Below are 17,197 nucleotides of genomic sequence, written 5' to 3'. Positions count from 1 at the left end.
ATTGTACCAAAAAAGTATCACCTTTATATGTTTTTGAATACGAAAGATGCTTTAAAAGAATCCCTATATTCTACAAAAATAAAGTAAATTTTGTTGATACACTCTCTCGAAGGACTTATTTTTGGGATACAGCAGTCCCATATGGATCAGAAACAATCCAACCCTGACGAAGACAAATACTACCTTCTCACACCATATCCTACACTCATGCAATCATTAAAAACGTTTTCACCAAAAAGCATTAGAGCTATTGCTCTTAATCCAAACATCAATTTACAATCGATCGGCATATACTCTAAATCCGACGTTCAACCCCACATACGTACACAACAGTTTCAAGAATTGCTCACAAAAATGGAAACTATACAACGTCAATCTATATATAAAAACCTACTCAAACTTGCAGAAACAGCAGGCTTTTCAGACATCTACGCATAAGACTACAGCGGATATTCTAAAGATATAAAAGATTACATTTACTTAAATGGCGAAAAATACAGACCACAAGATATATCACCAAAAACAATTTTCAGTTTTGTAAATTTGAAAAACGAACTCCTTGCCTTTCTAGGATGGCCCTACTTCATCTTAGAAAAATTGAACATATTGTACGCAATGTTCAATTTCCTAACATTTCTTTTCTCTCTACTGAAAGAAATCTACAATACCTGCGCAAAACAAACACAAATATATAAACAAGCAAGCGTAGCACGCATTCTTTTTGCAGGATTTTTTGGAATCTTCTCTACATCAATAAATAAAATACTTTTAGACAATCGAATAAAAGAATACAACACAAAACTATCAACATCACCGAACACAAATGACGATTCACAAAACAAAACGAATACAACGCCTACAGCACCACAATTAAAAAACCTAAACCATATCCATCCCTTATCATTAGTACCACAAAAATTCAGAAATATAGCTCTGAAAAACCTCATATCTTCAAGATCTAACTATCCACAAAGCCCAATTCAACACATCATAACCCAACAATCTAACATAGAAGATACACGAACAAATTATAGAAAAACCACATACCACTAATTTTCGTTCTCCAAATAACCATCTTTTTAGCCCACGATGGGCCGCCAAATTGGATCGATCCATCGCTCAATTTCTTACCCAGCCAATCTTCAAAGCAATCTCCTCATTATCTCATTTTTTGTTTTCCCCCCAACTCAATTGCCTCATGATAACACTTCATTCTGCATGGATTCAGACACTAATTCAAACGCCACTGTTTATAACTTTATTTCCCAATTTAATAACTCTGATCTTGAAGCCCCCGACAATTTATATAACTCCGAACCCAGCCCATCTACATTTTCCCAACCTCCCTTTCAACCTCTCCACTTACAAACAAAATTGAAACCCTCTTCCACACCTTCTTCTATTTCCAACGTTACACCCCAATATTCCCCCTTAATTAGTGACCTTTCCAACAACAACAGCTCTGTACATACGCAAATATCCCACGAGCTTGACAATTTCATCACACTTCAACAACAACTACAGCACCCTCAAACACTAACTATTCACCAACTCTCACAATCCATAATATCATCAAATCCATCATCCCCAACTCCCTCATCAACACCAGCCTCCAGTACGAACCGAGCCCAACGAAACTTAAAAAGAAAAATTCCCCAACACTCCATTTCCCTCTAACTCAGGACCATCCACAACATTTGTTAATCATCCACTTCACACTAACACAAAAGAATTTCTCCAAATATGTTTACCTTTTTTCCCCAGTACACATACTTTCATTCAGATCTCAATGACGAAAACCCAAATTTTGTATATGAGCACCTATTATACCCTACACTCTCATAACATCATACTATCACTTTACTAATCCACGATCACTACCATTAAATAACATACCCTCATGGACAACGAACAATGCAGTTCTCAACTCTACCTTTTAACAACAGCTTTAACTCCAAAACAATTCACACATATAGGATACAAACAATCACTCACCAAATTCACCGAACCAAAGCCAACGAATATTCTATCGACCACTACGATCATAACATCATAAGAGCTAACGAAGTTTTAACTTTCACTGATAACAACTCTAACAAGTTTTAACACGTTTCAAACTTTCCTTTAACCCGGTTGGAAAAGAATTATATAATATTCCAAACTAACCAACGTAAGCTTACTAAACACTGAATGACGACAAATAGCACTGAATGACGACAAATATGCTGACCCGCAACGAACAGAAAAATTTTTCATTAGAAAACCATATGTTTTCACCCTCAACACCTTTGATAAAAAATACGATCACGTCCTTTCAACATCACTTCGTGATATCCAAGCTTATGATTCATATTTTAATAAATTTAACCATTTTTCACTAACCTTTCATTTCCTCACACCCAAAGAACGTGATTTGCACTGTTCACACGACGTCATGTTACGAACTAAACAAACACACACTTACTTTTACTATAAGTTCATCCAACTTCATTACACTCACAAAACCCCAGCAAAACAAATTTACTATGGATATCAATACCTTAACTCTAAATACACCTCACCATTCTTTCTTAATTTCACTTATTGTATTAACGATACTAACCTACAAGGCATCCTCCGAAGCTATGATCCCATCACCCAGATGTATATATTCTGTCCCTTAAGTAAAATTTTCAACGTAGACGAATCCCGCCCACTAATAGTCCCACACGAACTCCTACAGCCCGTCGAAATCCAGATCATAGAACTCATCCATAACACACGATATAATGATAAACTTTATAACCTCATTCAAAATACACCTTATGAACTCTCACCTAGCACTGACGAGCACAACATCATTAAAGCACCCGAATTGTTTTGTCCACTTCTTCAGACTAAATATATCCTCCTTTTCTTGGCTAAATAAAGGTTTCCTTTTTTCTATAGTTTTCACAAGCACGATCATCAATCACCTACAAAAAAGAAATATGAAATGAAAAACAAAAACTTTTTTCCAGAATCAAAAATTTGTATTAACCAGTTCAATGAATGAAGCAGTAAAATTTTTCCGTACAAAACAATACTTTGATATATAAATTTTTTCCCCCATGCAAAAAATACTCTTTTAATTGAAATTAAATTGATAATTTCAACCCCCAAATCGAGCAGTAAAATTTATAATTTCGAAGTAGTAAATTTAAAAAAATTGTCTATAAAATTCAAAGCAGTACTAACCTTTTTAAAAACGCTTCCTTATGGTTTTAAATATTCACTCGCCCACAATTCTATCCACAATCGCACAGCTCGCCCACGAAGAATTGTTTAAAATAATGAATTTGAGTTTTAACTCTAACTTATAACAAGTCTAACAAGTTTTAAAACGTTTCAAACTTTCCTTTAACCCGGTTGGAAAGGAATTATATAATAATTCAAACTAACCAACGTAAGCTTACTAAACACCGCAAACCACAACCTAACAGCATGACTAAGAAAAGAAAACCCACGGTACTCAAACTGGATTAACAACAGCTTAGAACTGGATAAGTTTTTTTTCTGAAGACTATTTTCAAGTCTGAACACAAAAGAATAAAACACCAAAAAGTCGAAAGACAAACCCAAGAGAAACAATTTGATTTTTGAGAAAAGGACACAACCAAGAAAAAAAAGGAAAAAACCAGTAATAAAAAGGCATGAAAGTTTGAACTCAAACAGGACCCTCCAAAAAAGAGAGCAAAATTTATACCCTCACTCCTGGCCTAACCCACCAGAAACGGATGTCCTGAGCATGATCCATAGCCGGCCTCACCCACCGTGCTACATCCACGCTTTGTGACAACACCCTCTATTTTTGACGGGAGTTACTCAAGTGTGAGTAGTTCTAAAAAAAACCGTACTAAACAATAACGCTTTTGCGATAAAAACTAATACAATATCATAACTAAAAACAAAATTAACAAAAATCTGTATATGTAAATAATACCATGCAGTATATAGATAACATACAACCCAAAGATGAGCAGCAAGGAACCTGACAATCCAATCACACTCCAACTACGGAATGGCAAAACATACCTGACATGCTGCCAACAGTCACTACACTCAAAGAATTTAAAGTACGACTTGGCATCGCAGCAAAGGAAACCCAATGCAACCGAACAATGGCCATCTCGATGTTTAAGTTTACGCACAGATCCAAGTCACCAGACACTACATCAAAAGTCGAACTACATGCCATTCCCGAACGAGATTGAAAATAGCAATGTTCCTATCAACCAGATCAACACTCATCACAACCGATCAGAAATCATGATACGATCTCCCGAAACGATCGTGATAACAACTCTTCTTCCAAACCAGAAAAAAGAATATGCTCGCAACCTCTACAGAAAAACACCATCATTCATCCTCCACTACAAAAAAACACTGAAGAACTAAAAATCTCTAAACCCCGGTTGGGTGGAACCAGATCTAAACTAGTATTTATCATTGGCTAATATTATGATATTGTATCCCTATAAAACATTGAGTACTAACCAATCATACTCCATAAAACTAACAACCCACTTATTTGTAAGTGTTGAAACAACTTGTAGTTTCAACACAGAACAATTTGAATTAAACTTAGAAAACAGTTGTTCTCTTTCTGGAACTAACTAGCATAAACCGGTGTACACTAGATCTATTGAGACTAGGATATATAAGAGAAAGATTAAGATCGCTATTAGACTAAGAAGTTGCACGAATATATCCTCCCAAAAATAAGGTAGCGTGACGAGCAGACGGTGTACCTTATCTGAAATTACTCGATGAGTATAGTACTTCATACATAACTCAGTATTTTGTTTTTGGTCGTAATTGTTGTTGCTTACCCTAAATTAACTATAATTTTTTCTTTCCAAAATCCCTCTTAGCCCCACGCCCCCCCCCCCCACAAAAAAAAACATAAACAGTGGAAAAGTTCTGTGCTATTTGATTAGCAACCAGCTGTTCTTGCTTAGCCCCCCCCCCCCCCCCCCAAAAAAAAAATCTTATATGTTCGAAAAATTCTGTGTTATTTGGATAGCAACCAGTTTTTTTGTTTGATTCGTAATCCGTAGTCGAATTATGCAATATGAAAGAATGAAACTATGTGATTAAATCTCATATGAAGTCCTAAACATTACTGGAAAGAAGACTGCATGAAACGAAGAGTGCGAGCATATTACCTTGAAAGATTCCATCTCTTGTTGAGTCTGTAGAGTGGTGTGTTGATTGTGTTTCTGCAGCTGACTGATTTGGTCTTCCAGCTCCCTTACTTTCTGCTCCAACTCCATCTTCATCACCTCCATCTCATCCAACTTGACCTTAGCACACATGCCCTCATTATAAACAGTTCAACAGTTCAGTTTCGAAGAAAAAAGCCCAAAAAAAATAGAAATTTTTTGGGAACAGTAAAGGGAGTTTTAGAATCCGAGGGAGAGCGTTTCTTTAAATGTGTTTGCAGGCTAGTTACTTCTATCTTTTTAGCAGTCACGAAAACCTACAGAGTTCCTCTTCTGCTTAAATATTCAATTAATTTCTTAATTAAACTTGAGTAAAATAATTTTTAAGCAATCTTTTGCAAAGTCCCCCCCCCCCCCCCCCCGAAAAATTAATTTGCACAAAAACTTACACACGCGAACGTTCTTCACAATCAAAAGAAATGGCTAGTTTACCGGAACTAGTATCTTTTATTTAAAACATGGACTGGGTTTATTGGACACAGGGTTTTACTTAACGTGTCTGTGCAAAACAGTCCAAGTCAAAACAATCCGGAACGGTATGAAAATGAACGAAAAAAAAACAGTCCGAAAAACAGTCCCAAATAATAATTGTTTTAACAAGCCGATAGGCCGAGAATTGTAATTTGTTCAACAAACATAAAGAACCAAACTGTGACCGCCCAGTGTTGAGCTGGAGATTAGCATATTTTTGGGTCGGAAACTATTTGTCTCTTAGGTTCGATTCAGTTTTTCTTTCTTCACTAAACTTTATCTTTACCTTCTGACAGCAGAGCTCTTCTTTGAACTGCAGTTCCATGTCTCTCTTCACAATTGAGTGCTCCTCCTCCATCCTCGTCCTCTCCTTCTCTTGACTCACCCTCGCCTCACTCGCCTCCTGGACCAGCTGACTCTTCAGGGTAGACAGAGACCCCCTCTCCTCGTCCAGCTCTCGCACTCGCTTCTCCATCTGATAAACAATCGAAACTAACCATCTAAGAGAAAAACAAAAAGAGCGAAAAAAAGCCGAAGCTCAGTTATGGCCATTCAACCTTCCCCTCTGCAATCACACTTATTTTAATATTAGTTTTAAAAAACGCTGTAAATTTCGCGCCATATAACATATGACATACTATGGCATTACAAAGGCGATTTAACAAAGGAAACATACTCAGCCAACAGCACCAAAACTGTTCAAACCACCTCCCAAATAGACCAAGTTAAAATCCTCCCCCTGTAGGTTCTCTTGATGGGGAAAAGGTTCAAATTTAGTAAAATGGTCTTTCCTTGGCGTCTTCAGGATCGGACATGCACCAAAACCACATCTAATTCAAAACTGCAGCCCTTTTTTAAGAAAAAATTACCGCTGTTAACCAAACATTAAAAACAAAAGTAGGATATTATATATTTTGAACACAAATTATCTAGGATCAAGTTCTGCTCCTAAAATTACCAGTTTCGCAGTCTAAAACAAACAAACTAGAAATTGAATAGATATTTTAATGAAACAGATTTGTATTACCTTTTCTATTAATGATAAAGCTCAGTGCTAAGTCCGAAGAAACTTTTTGCAAGTGGGAAACAGCTTGCATAAAATCAAGTCATACTTTGATTCGAGAATCGGACAGTCGAAGATTTAAAAACAAAAACAATTGATTCGACAAAAAAACTTCACCTTAACTCTCAAAGTAAAAATGACTATCTCAAAAGTGTCTCAACTTACCAGTAAAAACCTTAAAACACACCTTTGAAAAATTTTATAGGTAATAAGCTCATCGAACACTTGAAAATTTTTGTGTGATCATTTTTCTTCAGAAAAAAATCGGGTTTTTGAATAAATCACTTTTGGCGTGGTTTTATGAATATCCTTCGACAAATTTTCTCGTCAACTTTAGCTGGGGCAGTGCAACAGTGACGAAAAAAATAGCTCAACATTGCCGAAAATAAAAACTTTGTTCAACAGTCCCGAAAATTTGAGCAAATTTCAACATATTAAGTGCGGCAATCAAAAACTAAACGGCGATCGCTTACAATCTTAAGTAACACTTTAGGTTTTTGAGCAAGAACATTTGCAACTTAGACGTTTTAGCGCCAAAATATATGTTTCGTTTTTAGTTGCAGACATGTTGGCGCCGAAATTGGATTGATTTTCTTTTTTGATTAGCGTCAGTAATTTCCCGCCCTTCAGAAAACGCGCTTAAATTATTCTGAAATTTTCCCCTCTTTTTCGGCACTGTTGCACTTCGGCACTGTTGTACGCCCCCCCCCCCCCCCTTTGAGCTTAATTTTAAAAGAGTGTTTCTCCTGTGATCATTTTTTTAAGGTTATGGTGGTTTGAAAATTGCCAAGTTGTTTAGTTTGGGACATTTAACGCGCAATATATTTCCGCAAATTAATCAGTCTCAAAAATCTTTTTCAACCGACTTGAGCTGTTTGAACTCATAAACTGATGTTGGACGCTGAAGGCATCACTTCGTTCTGATTTAAATAGCGTGAGGTGGAAGATTTTCAAAAGTTTTAATTTTGAACGTAATTTAATTGTTTTCGAGGTTGCATCAACTTCTTAATTTTTCAAACAAGTTTTATGAAAACTATTACGTCACTTTTAATGGGTAGTCAGAAAATTTAGGATTTTGCACTTATACGAGCAGTTTTGTTCGTTTTTCGAAGAAGGTCACAAAACAAATAAGCTTGGGCTTAAACTTTTAATCAGTCGTTTTCAACTTTTTATTAGCTGGTTCGGAGGAAACTCTCTCAAGGCATCCAAAAAATTTTGATGACTTGAGAGCATATTGAAGAATATATTAAACTGAGATGAAACTATTGAATTTGTGATCATTTTCTTTGAAGTTATGTGAAGTTATGCGGCGACTCAATCAGGCTCACACATCGTCATTGAATTGACGCAAAATATTTGTCCTTAATGATACTCCGGTATAGAAAAACTATCATTTTGCACTATCTAAAGGGTGTGAAAATGTTTTTTTTTTGAAAATTTAAGCTGACATTTTTTTCATTGTGAAAACTTCGTCCAATTTTGTAAAGGAAATATGTTTTCCTCGATTTATGTGGCAGTCGGAACATTTAAGGTAAGAGAGACTGAAATGAGCAGTCAAGCTAAGTTTTTTAAGATTAGAAGTGCCAACATTTGTAAGAGCGCTAAATTCTCAATTTAATCATCATAATTTCTTTTCAAATAAGTATGTTATAATCAACGATCAATTTATGTAAAAATTGATGAGGCCTTAATTTAAGAGAGCATCAAAAGATTTTTGGATTTGTCAAGCGACGTCTCCTCGGGACAAATCTTCAACTTAATAGTCCTTTTTCACATTTAGATCTTCTTTTGATTTTTAGAAAAAGTATTGTAAAGGAGCCACGTTCTTTGAGGAAGAAATAAACTTTTTTCATGAAGTTTTGAAGCATTTACTGAAAATTTGACAAAGTATAAAACTGACATTCTTCGAAGAAAAAGAACTCACTTCACCAGAAAAAATAGCCGATTGATCATTACCTTGAATAACGTTATCTCGGAAATCGTGTAGAAACTAATTCGACTTTTTGATATCTAAATCTATCTTTTAAAGTGAAGAATCAAGACGACACAGGCAAATAAACAAAACGCCAAACTCTAGTAACCGACTGTATTTTGTTTTAATTTTTTCCTAAATTTCTGTATTGCAAATTTTGTTTCAGCTAGTTTCTTTTATAATATCATTTATTTAACTCAATTCGGGTGAGAAACGAAGTAGAAACAGTGGTATTATGTTCAACACGAATAATTCTGAAAAATTGCTTTTTTTATTCCATGCAGATGTGTTAGTTTAACAGAACATATTATGTTTTTTTTTAAAAAAATTTTGATCAGACTTGTCTATTGAGTGAAAAGTTTTCAGTATACTATTTTGCGACTATTTAAATTTTTTGAATTCCGTTTGAGAAGTTCGGTCCTCCTATTTTAAGACGCCAAGCTTGATTCATGATAGAAACTAAGACTAATCAAAGTTTATATTAAGGTACCTGGTTTTAAAAACACACATTTGGAACTCATACTTTCAGTTTTTTTTAACCTCAGCTATATGTGTATTTAGGTTCAGTTTTTGATATAAAGGAATGCCTAGGTTTTTAATTGTTATATGTTGGCAAACATTATGATTTTAGTAGCTTCACAAATGTTCGGAAGATCGTTTATTTAAATGAAAAACAAAAGTGGTCCCAGAACAAAGCACTGGGGCACTCCGTTTTCAAACTTCTTGAATGCTCAAGCCTTCTGGTTAACACTGACACCTTTAGTTTTGTTTGTTGAAACTAATTTTAGTAGCTCAAATTATACTGAAAACACGTTTGTTCAGTAGGATTTTGTAATCTACTGTATCGAATGCTTTTCATAGATCTGTAAACGAGCAACGTGAAATTTTTTTTTCCATTCAATTTGAATTGTTTTGGGGACAGCTCTGAATAAGAACCGAACTTTTCGGTCGGAGAGCCAGTAAATTATCACAAATCCACCGAATCGTGCATCAGTATTTCAAAAAACTGAACTTAATTCATCAACTTTTGACTGACTGATCAATTAACTCGTGAACCCTCGAGTTAGTTTCGAAATTCAGTTTTTGTTCGGCAGATGACTTTCTATTGTGCTATGAGCTGTTGTCTTGAGTTATAAGTCAATTTACAAGTCTCGATTGATAAATCGGTTAAGTTCTGGACAAGATTTTATCGAATTTTTCCATCTCGACTCAAGTTTTTTACATGAGAAAAAGCATATGATCATAAAATCAGAATATAAACAATCTTATATCAGCGATACAATATTGCGTAGACATACCAAAAATTGCGTGTAACACCACCTTATTCTATAAGTTCTTCCCAATCCACGATAGCCACCTGAACAAAAAGTGAGTGTGTTGACATTGTTGATATTTACCGTGGCCAGTTTCTGTTCGAGTGCCTCCTTCTCGATCTTGAGGTCCTGCTCCTGATGTCTGAGTCTCTGCAACTCCACCTCCCGCTCCTCCTCCTTCCGGGCCCAACTCTCTTTCTCTCCTCTCAATTTCATCACCTTCAAATGAATCATTAAAGAAAATATAACTTTCGATCAACGTACGATTATCTTCGTGAGTGAGAATTTACAAAGAATGATGGAAATTTAGTTGGAAAACGTTTCTAATTATAAATAACGATGTATTTGTGGATCATATCAACAATACTAGTAAATACTCGAAAATACTAGATTTTAATATAGGTTGAAATGATGCTATTTTGTATTTTTTTTTCGTTAAGTATTCCCCCCATGGTACTTAGCAAAGAATTTCCACCCCAGTTTAGGTCAAATTCCAATGATTCTCAACCTACTGTTTTCGTTATTTTCGATTGGTCCAGTCATCCGAAAGCAGCAAAAAGAGTACATCGAAATTTTTAAATTAAAAAAAAAAACTCAAGCTAAACTTAAGGTTAGACCGAAAAAAATATCCTGGAAAGTCATTAAAACGAGAATGATTCTTCTTCAAAACGTAGATTTCACTTCCTTTTTAGACGTATTAAGACAAAAACAAATTCCATCGTTTAAAATTCATGCGACGAAAATAATGTAACTTTAGGTATCGCAACAGCTATTTAATGCTACAGACCTCAGTTAGTTAATTTTCCTTATTAAAATAGTAGTATTGTATCGTGTCCCGGATCCTAAGGGGGGGTCCTTCCTAAGGGGGGGGGTCCTCACGTAAAGCAAAATCCTAGGAAAGGGGTCCTTAATTTTTTGGAGGACCCCTATCCTAGGATTTTGTAAATGATCGCAAGTTCCCACCCCTAAAGTAAAAGACCCCCTCCTTAGGATCTTGTTAAGCTGAGCTCAACAACCGGGACGCGATAGAATAATTCCTTCTAATTCCTTTGAAAGCGGTCCCTTTTCCCGCGATAATTAAAATTAATCGTCCTAATTCCTGAACTTTTCTTTTTTCGTCCTAGTTTCATGTGGATATCATTTCCTGGCTTTCTTTCTTTTCGTCAAAGATTTGTCATGCTTTTAAAGTTTGTTATTGAAAACAAGCCTAAGGATTTCACACATTGGTTTGAATTAACACTTGGTTTGCGTCTACTAGTTTATTTGCCTGAAGCTATTTATGTTAAAACAGTGATTGAGCTCAATACGAGTATTTTATTAGTTGTAAATTGGTAAAAACCAAAACATATACAAGTCGAAGTATAAAAAGGACGAACAGTAAAAATCATCTGAAAATATATGTTTCAGAGTTTAATGTTTATTGTTTTGGTTTTCTTTGAGCTGTTTTTTAGATGGTCGTTCTTCTGAAGCTTCAGATAAAATAAATGGGTTTTTTATAGGGGGACGTTGACGGACTCGGCTACTAGAAGCTTCTTCTTCTTCTTGCAGCTCAGCTTCTGAGTAGGGCCGCTGTAAAAGTCCCCAATCTGGAAGTGTAAAATCGGGAGAACTGTTATCAGTTTCATTGTATGAGTTGGCCCACTCGGTGTCCATGTAAATGTCTTCTAGAAAAGCATTTTCTTCAGCGGCTTTATGGCCAAAGGTTACTGTCGAAATTCCGTCGAAAAGTAGAAAACGTTTTGAGTCGATTGGTGATAATGCAAGTTTGTTTTGTTTCACTGTCATATTGGTGTGACCTTTCGAAACTATATTATAGTTGTACACTCTCATTGTTTTTCCAGTGAATAATGTGTCCCTGAAGGTTTGGTGGACCAATTCTCTCTGTGCACTCCGTTTAATTCCTTTGGCACTCAATTTTTGAGTGCCTTCTAAACAGAAGCAAAATTATTATTCTTTTCTACAACGTAGGGGATAGCTTCATTTCACTTCAGCCACTCAATTTATACCGAACAAAATTTGATTCATTTTACCAAAAAAGAGCAGAAGACTCCAAATTATGATTAAAAAAGTGGAAAAAAGAGGGAATATGTTGTCAGATAAATCAACGTTTAGGCAACATTGTATAATGTTGCCTAAATCAGCTAAATGCCCATAGTTTAATGCAACAAATTAAGGGGTGTAGGTAGGTTGGTGGTGGTAATTTTGTTCTGTAAAAGGTAGGAATGGGGGGTGGAAGGGTGGCTTAAAATTTATTTACCATTAAGGACGACCGAATATAGTTTCGGTTTTAGGGCGACGAATTCTCTGATCGGCTTCCCACCAGTGTCGTCTTTGAACTTCAGCACAACTTTATTGTTGGTATCCTTGAACAAGAAATGGTCCTTATCGTAATTTGAAAAGTCGAAATCAGTTTTTATTTTCTCCAAGTCTCGGTAAACGTCATCAGTTTTAATAGCGTAAATAAAACTATCCGTGTCGGAGTAAAGGAGTTCCAAGTTTAGATTTGGTTTCATTTTTTGATAATGAAACTGAAACATGAATCGCTTGGCGAGGTCTAGGATGGTCGCACCAACTATCATAGGTTTATCCCACAATATTTTTGTTACTGAAAAGCTAATTGTGGCTAATTGATCGTCAATAGTTTGAAAGCTTTTCATTATGCTCAGAGCTGTTTTTTGTAAAAGTTCTCTCTCATTCCTTACAATCTCCAGCTTCTTTCTTCCTAACTTAGACTCCATTGTCTTACCGAAAGCTGAATTAACAATTAGCTTGTAGAAGTTCTCCTGGAATTTATTTACCGCGGCTTTTCGTAGGCGGGTGTTGAGGTCGACAAAGGGTGCCATCCAGTGACTTTGGCGGAACTGAAGAACTTTTCCGAGGTGAGTTATTTTCATTCCCAGCTCATGGTACAATTTTAGGGTAAGGTAGTGCAAAACATAACCTTCTTTAGGATGCAAGGTCTGTAGAAGCTTTGACACTTTTGGCAGTGTGGTGATTCCCAATTTTCCCAACATGTCGACTTGCTCGTTGCTCATTGCACCGATGTCCACTACTTCACGAGAGGGGGCAAGGGGGTAATCAGCAAAGAAGTCGTGAAGCTCTTCGGGTATGGTTAAATTGACTTCAACTATATAACCCCACTCTGAGGTTTCGCTGGTGAGCAGTATGTCTGCCAGACTTTTTTCAACTATTGAAAAATCGTTTAAGGGCAAAGGGCAGTGTTTCATTATCCCCCCGTACAAATTGTTTGCATCAATATTGAGGGTGTAGCTTGATGGTTCTGAGGGCGAAAAATCGTCGAGGTATTTATTGTTTGCTTTGTAAAATCGGCGCGCGTAAACCGACGACATGCCTCCTCGTATCATTCGCTGCACAAGTTCTAGATGTTCACGGTCCGTTAAGAGTTTCAGTTCGGGCTTACAAACTTTTAGAAAGGCGTCCCCGGAAAGGTTACTTGCCGTGAAGTAACAGGCGCAATCCAGCCCGTATGTTTGATAGCAAACTTCCCGAAAAGCTTCGAAAACGGAAGCAAGCAATAGCACATCTGTAGTCAAGTACAAGTCGTGGTAATCACCAAGTGAGCCACACTTCAGTTCGGTGAAAAGTTTAAGGGCATGATTGTACTCGCTTCTTGAAACACTCACATCCCCTCCTGTTAGACTATTTTTCCACATTGCTCGTGGGGGAAGGCGAGTTTCGCGGAATTTTTCGAATGAGTTGAAGTATGAGTAGGGGTAATGCCCTTTCTGTTTCAACAGACTGACTTTTTCAGCTGAGTGGCCGAGTTTTTCAAAATAGTTCTCCAGCAGAAAAAATTTTTCGTTGGGCAAATTATCGACAAGTTTTGCTAACGATGCTAGCATGAACCTATACGAGTCGATGAATCTCAAATTTTTGTAGAGTTTTTTGATTTTTCCGTTTTTGTCCGTGTACGTTTTTATGTAGACTGAGATTGTCAAGGATATATATTTTTCTTCAGATGCGGGTATTACGGAAAAAGTGTTTTCCGAATCGCTTTTTGCCAGCGCTTTGATTATAAAGTGTAAATCATAATTTGACAAATTATGAGCTACCACTGGAATGTAATTTGTTGTTTTTCTATTAACGTTACACTCATTGTGTGCCCAACCCAGGAACTTGTTGGTGTAATGGCAATGATCAAGTACCACTTGATCCTTGTCGGAAAAATCATTCTCGCATATCCAACAAATTGTAGCATCTTCCCGTTCCTGGTCTGTTATACCAGTGAAAGTGTAATATTTCCTTTTTTCTACGTAAATTTGTCTCGCTAACGATTCAAGGGAGCTAATTAGCTCTTCCATCACATTCGGTCCTCTTTTAAGCTCAAATTTTAACAGGTCTTTTTTCCCAAATTCGATTACTGCTAACGCGTAGCCGCACGGTTGATGGATTTCAATTGTTTGCGTGCTAGATTTTCGCGGATCAGGTTGCGGTCCGTATACTGGTAAGAGCAGTGACTCCAAATCAAAGTAGATTACTCTGGGTACGTACCAACGAGCTGTTAAGTTTTTGAACTTGTGGTCATCTTTTCCCGGCTTGGGCATTGTTATGACGACATCTTCGTCTTGGTAGCACAGTTTTTGATGTCTTCTCAGAGTTTCGGATGAAGCGCATGTGTGGAAACATTTGCGACAAATCTCAGATTGAAATCGGTGCACTTTGTGCCGCACGTACTCGAACAGTTTCTGGAGATCACTTATCAACACATAGTGATATTTTGATCCATCTGTCAGCAGCAACAAGTCCACAATCAGGCTAGTAGTGAATCTGCTCGATACTCTTATGGGCAACAATTTGCCATCGTTGTACCTGAACAGAAAAATAATTTTTTAAACCTAGGTTTGGAATGAAATAAAAAGGGTGTTTGAATAGGTGAAGAACATTATTGAAGGAATTTTAAAATTTTTAGAAGGCAATTAGAATTTGCTTACCGGAAGACGTTGATTTGACAATTGTTCAACTTTTCAAATCTGTCCATATCCATCAGACCCATTGGCATTTCGTATTCCCCATTGATTTTCACAATTCCTTCTTTGTCGAGATTGTAGGTTGAGACTTTGTTTTTCTCCAGCCACCGTCTAGATGTGGGGTAGAGGGCCGGCTCATTCACATTGTGATATGCGGCAACAAAGCAGTAGAGAAAGCAACGGTCATCATCTTTAGTGTTGATATTTGTGAGCAGAGTAGATGCTGCGCTGAGTGCATCAGGTAGCTCGAGGTAGGATCCTGCTCTTATTGGTGAGAAGGCCGCGAAACTGATTCGCAATTTTTCAATTCTGTCAATAATCCATCCGCTACCATGAGAAGAGAACGAATTGACTTGGTTGACCATATGTTCAATCAGTTCCAAGAATTGAACCCCAGCTATTCCCTCGAAGTACACTGTCAATGTCTTAGTGTTCAGAAACAGTATGGTCCTTTCGAAGTTTCCACTGTCCCCGTCTTGCACAGTGGGAATTTTGATCATTCCCACTTCCACGTGGAATTGCACCTTGTTCGGACCCTCTTTGACCCTTTCCAGTATAAGAGCATCTATTTCCTCCTTGTTTTGCATCATGACTTGAAGCAAATCGATTTCTTTTTCACCAACTTTGAGATCGTATCGACTCAATTTGCCTCTGAACGCGCTTTCCGTTGGGGCAGCGGAAGACGTCGTCTCAATGCCGTCCCAAACTGGCAATGCGTGCTCCTTCAGCAAGTGTTGTCCATAGCTTTCCGCGGTGAGAAAAATTGTATGGCAATAGATACAATGACTATTCGAAGTCATGTCATGTACCAGCTCGACGTGCTCTCGGGCTTCCGACAAACTCTCGAATGACTCGAGACACTCATCGCAAACAGTTTGAGGAGGAGGGGGAGGAAGGATCTTGTGAACTTTTTGCTCATGTCTTCTCAAGTTCCTTTTAGAGCTCAGTATTTTTCCGCACTGCTGGCTAGGAACAGGTGTCGCAATAGAAGTAGAGTTCGGCATTGTTTGTTGAAGTTACTGAAGTAATTCAGGAAAACTTCAAGAAGTAGAACTGGTTATGAAAAAGCAAAAGCGAGAAGTGACTAGCACCAAAAAACTTTGCGGGTAAGGGCAAGTAGAAGCCATTAACGAGAGTTATACTTCGCCGTCTTGACAATAAGTACTTTCCTTTCCAAAAACAGGGTTTATTCTAGCTTTAAGCTCTATATGTCTCATCACTCTGCTCAAGTGCAGGGGTTTTGTATACTAAAAACTGATTCATTTACAGCCTCAAACTTGTGCTATTAATTTTAAGGGTTAGCGATAAAGTTTTGGCATTTTTTAGGGGACTGGTTTAGACTTTCAATTAACATTTCAGCACTAAATTACAAAATTTAAAGCTTAGAATGATTCAGATAGAGCCTAAAACTTTTTCTGACTAATTTTAACCGTGAAACAGTAATTTCCTAATGATTTCAAGCCCACTTCTTGGTTTGCGTAAATAGGTATTATAAAAAGTAGAAACATGAGATAAAAGTATTCAAAAAGTAAAGCCCTCAACTAACTAATTAAGTTGAAATAAAATAGTAAACTTAAAAAATGAAAATTTTGCAAATTTGACACCTTGATAGTTACCGATGCATGATAAGCATAGATTGTCATTTGAATGTGTAAAAGATATCGGAATCAAAATTTCCTTCATGTCATTCAGTGTCCCGTGAAACATTTCATATCATGTCTTTCGAATTATTAAGGCATGGCCGTTTGGTTTAAGGGGCAATAGCTAACCCGGCGTTGCTCGTCGCTACGCTCCTCGGGAACGCCTCCCGTTCTGTAATTTCAAGTGAATTTTTTTTTTCAAAATAAAGGAAAACCTCAAACTTTTTATGTTGTGAAAAAAGGAAAAGTAGTGTTTAAAAAAGTGTCTTTTAAATCTATCAACAAAAAAACCAGTAAGTTTTGTGGGACCTCGAGCACAGTTCTACTGGTCAAGTTCGAAATTTAAAAAACATAATTTTTTAACTTCCTTTTTTCCTTCATTTTTAGCTTGAATTATTCGTTCTCGTTTTAAATTCAAGTGAATGTGGTTTGAAATTTTTAGTAGCTATCTGATACGTAATTAGGACACGCATAGAAATTAAAAAAAAACAATTATAGCCCAATCAA

General features: G+C 36.7%; 1 protein-coding gene across 1 annotated transcript in view; it reads right to left on the bottom strand.

Moving 5' to 3' along the window:
* Positions 1-2,385: 2,385 nt before the first annotated feature.
* LOC134840836 (golgin subfamily A member 6-like protein 22) overlaps positions 2,386-17,197 on the bottom strand; it is a 48,377-nt gene continuing 33,565 nt past the window's right edge. The window contains exons 11-15 of the mRNA XM_063856823.1: positions 10,147-10,281; positions 6,001-6,189; positions 5,187-5,324; positions 4,054-4,246; positions 2,386-2,444 (exon numbers count right to left, since the gene is read on the bottom strand). Of these exons, the coding sequence (XP_063712893.1) occupies positions 2,386-2,444; positions 4,054-4,246; positions 5,187-5,324; positions 6,001-6,189; positions 10,147-10,281 (714 nt within the window). The remainder of the gene's footprint in view (positions 2,445-4,053; positions 4,247-5,186; positions 5,325-6,000; positions 6,190-10,146; positions 10,282-17,197) is intronic.

This window comes from Symsagittifera roscoffensis, chromosome 1 (assembly GCF_963678635.1).
Source record: "Symsagittifera roscoffensis chromosome 1, txSymRosc1.1, whole genome shotgun sequence".
NCBI classification, from domain to species: domain Eukaryota; kingdom Metazoa; phylum Xenacoelomorpha; order Acoela; family Convolutidae; genus Symsagittifera; species Symsagittifera roscoffensis.
This window is presented reverse-complemented; position numbering and strand designations above follow the sequence as displayed.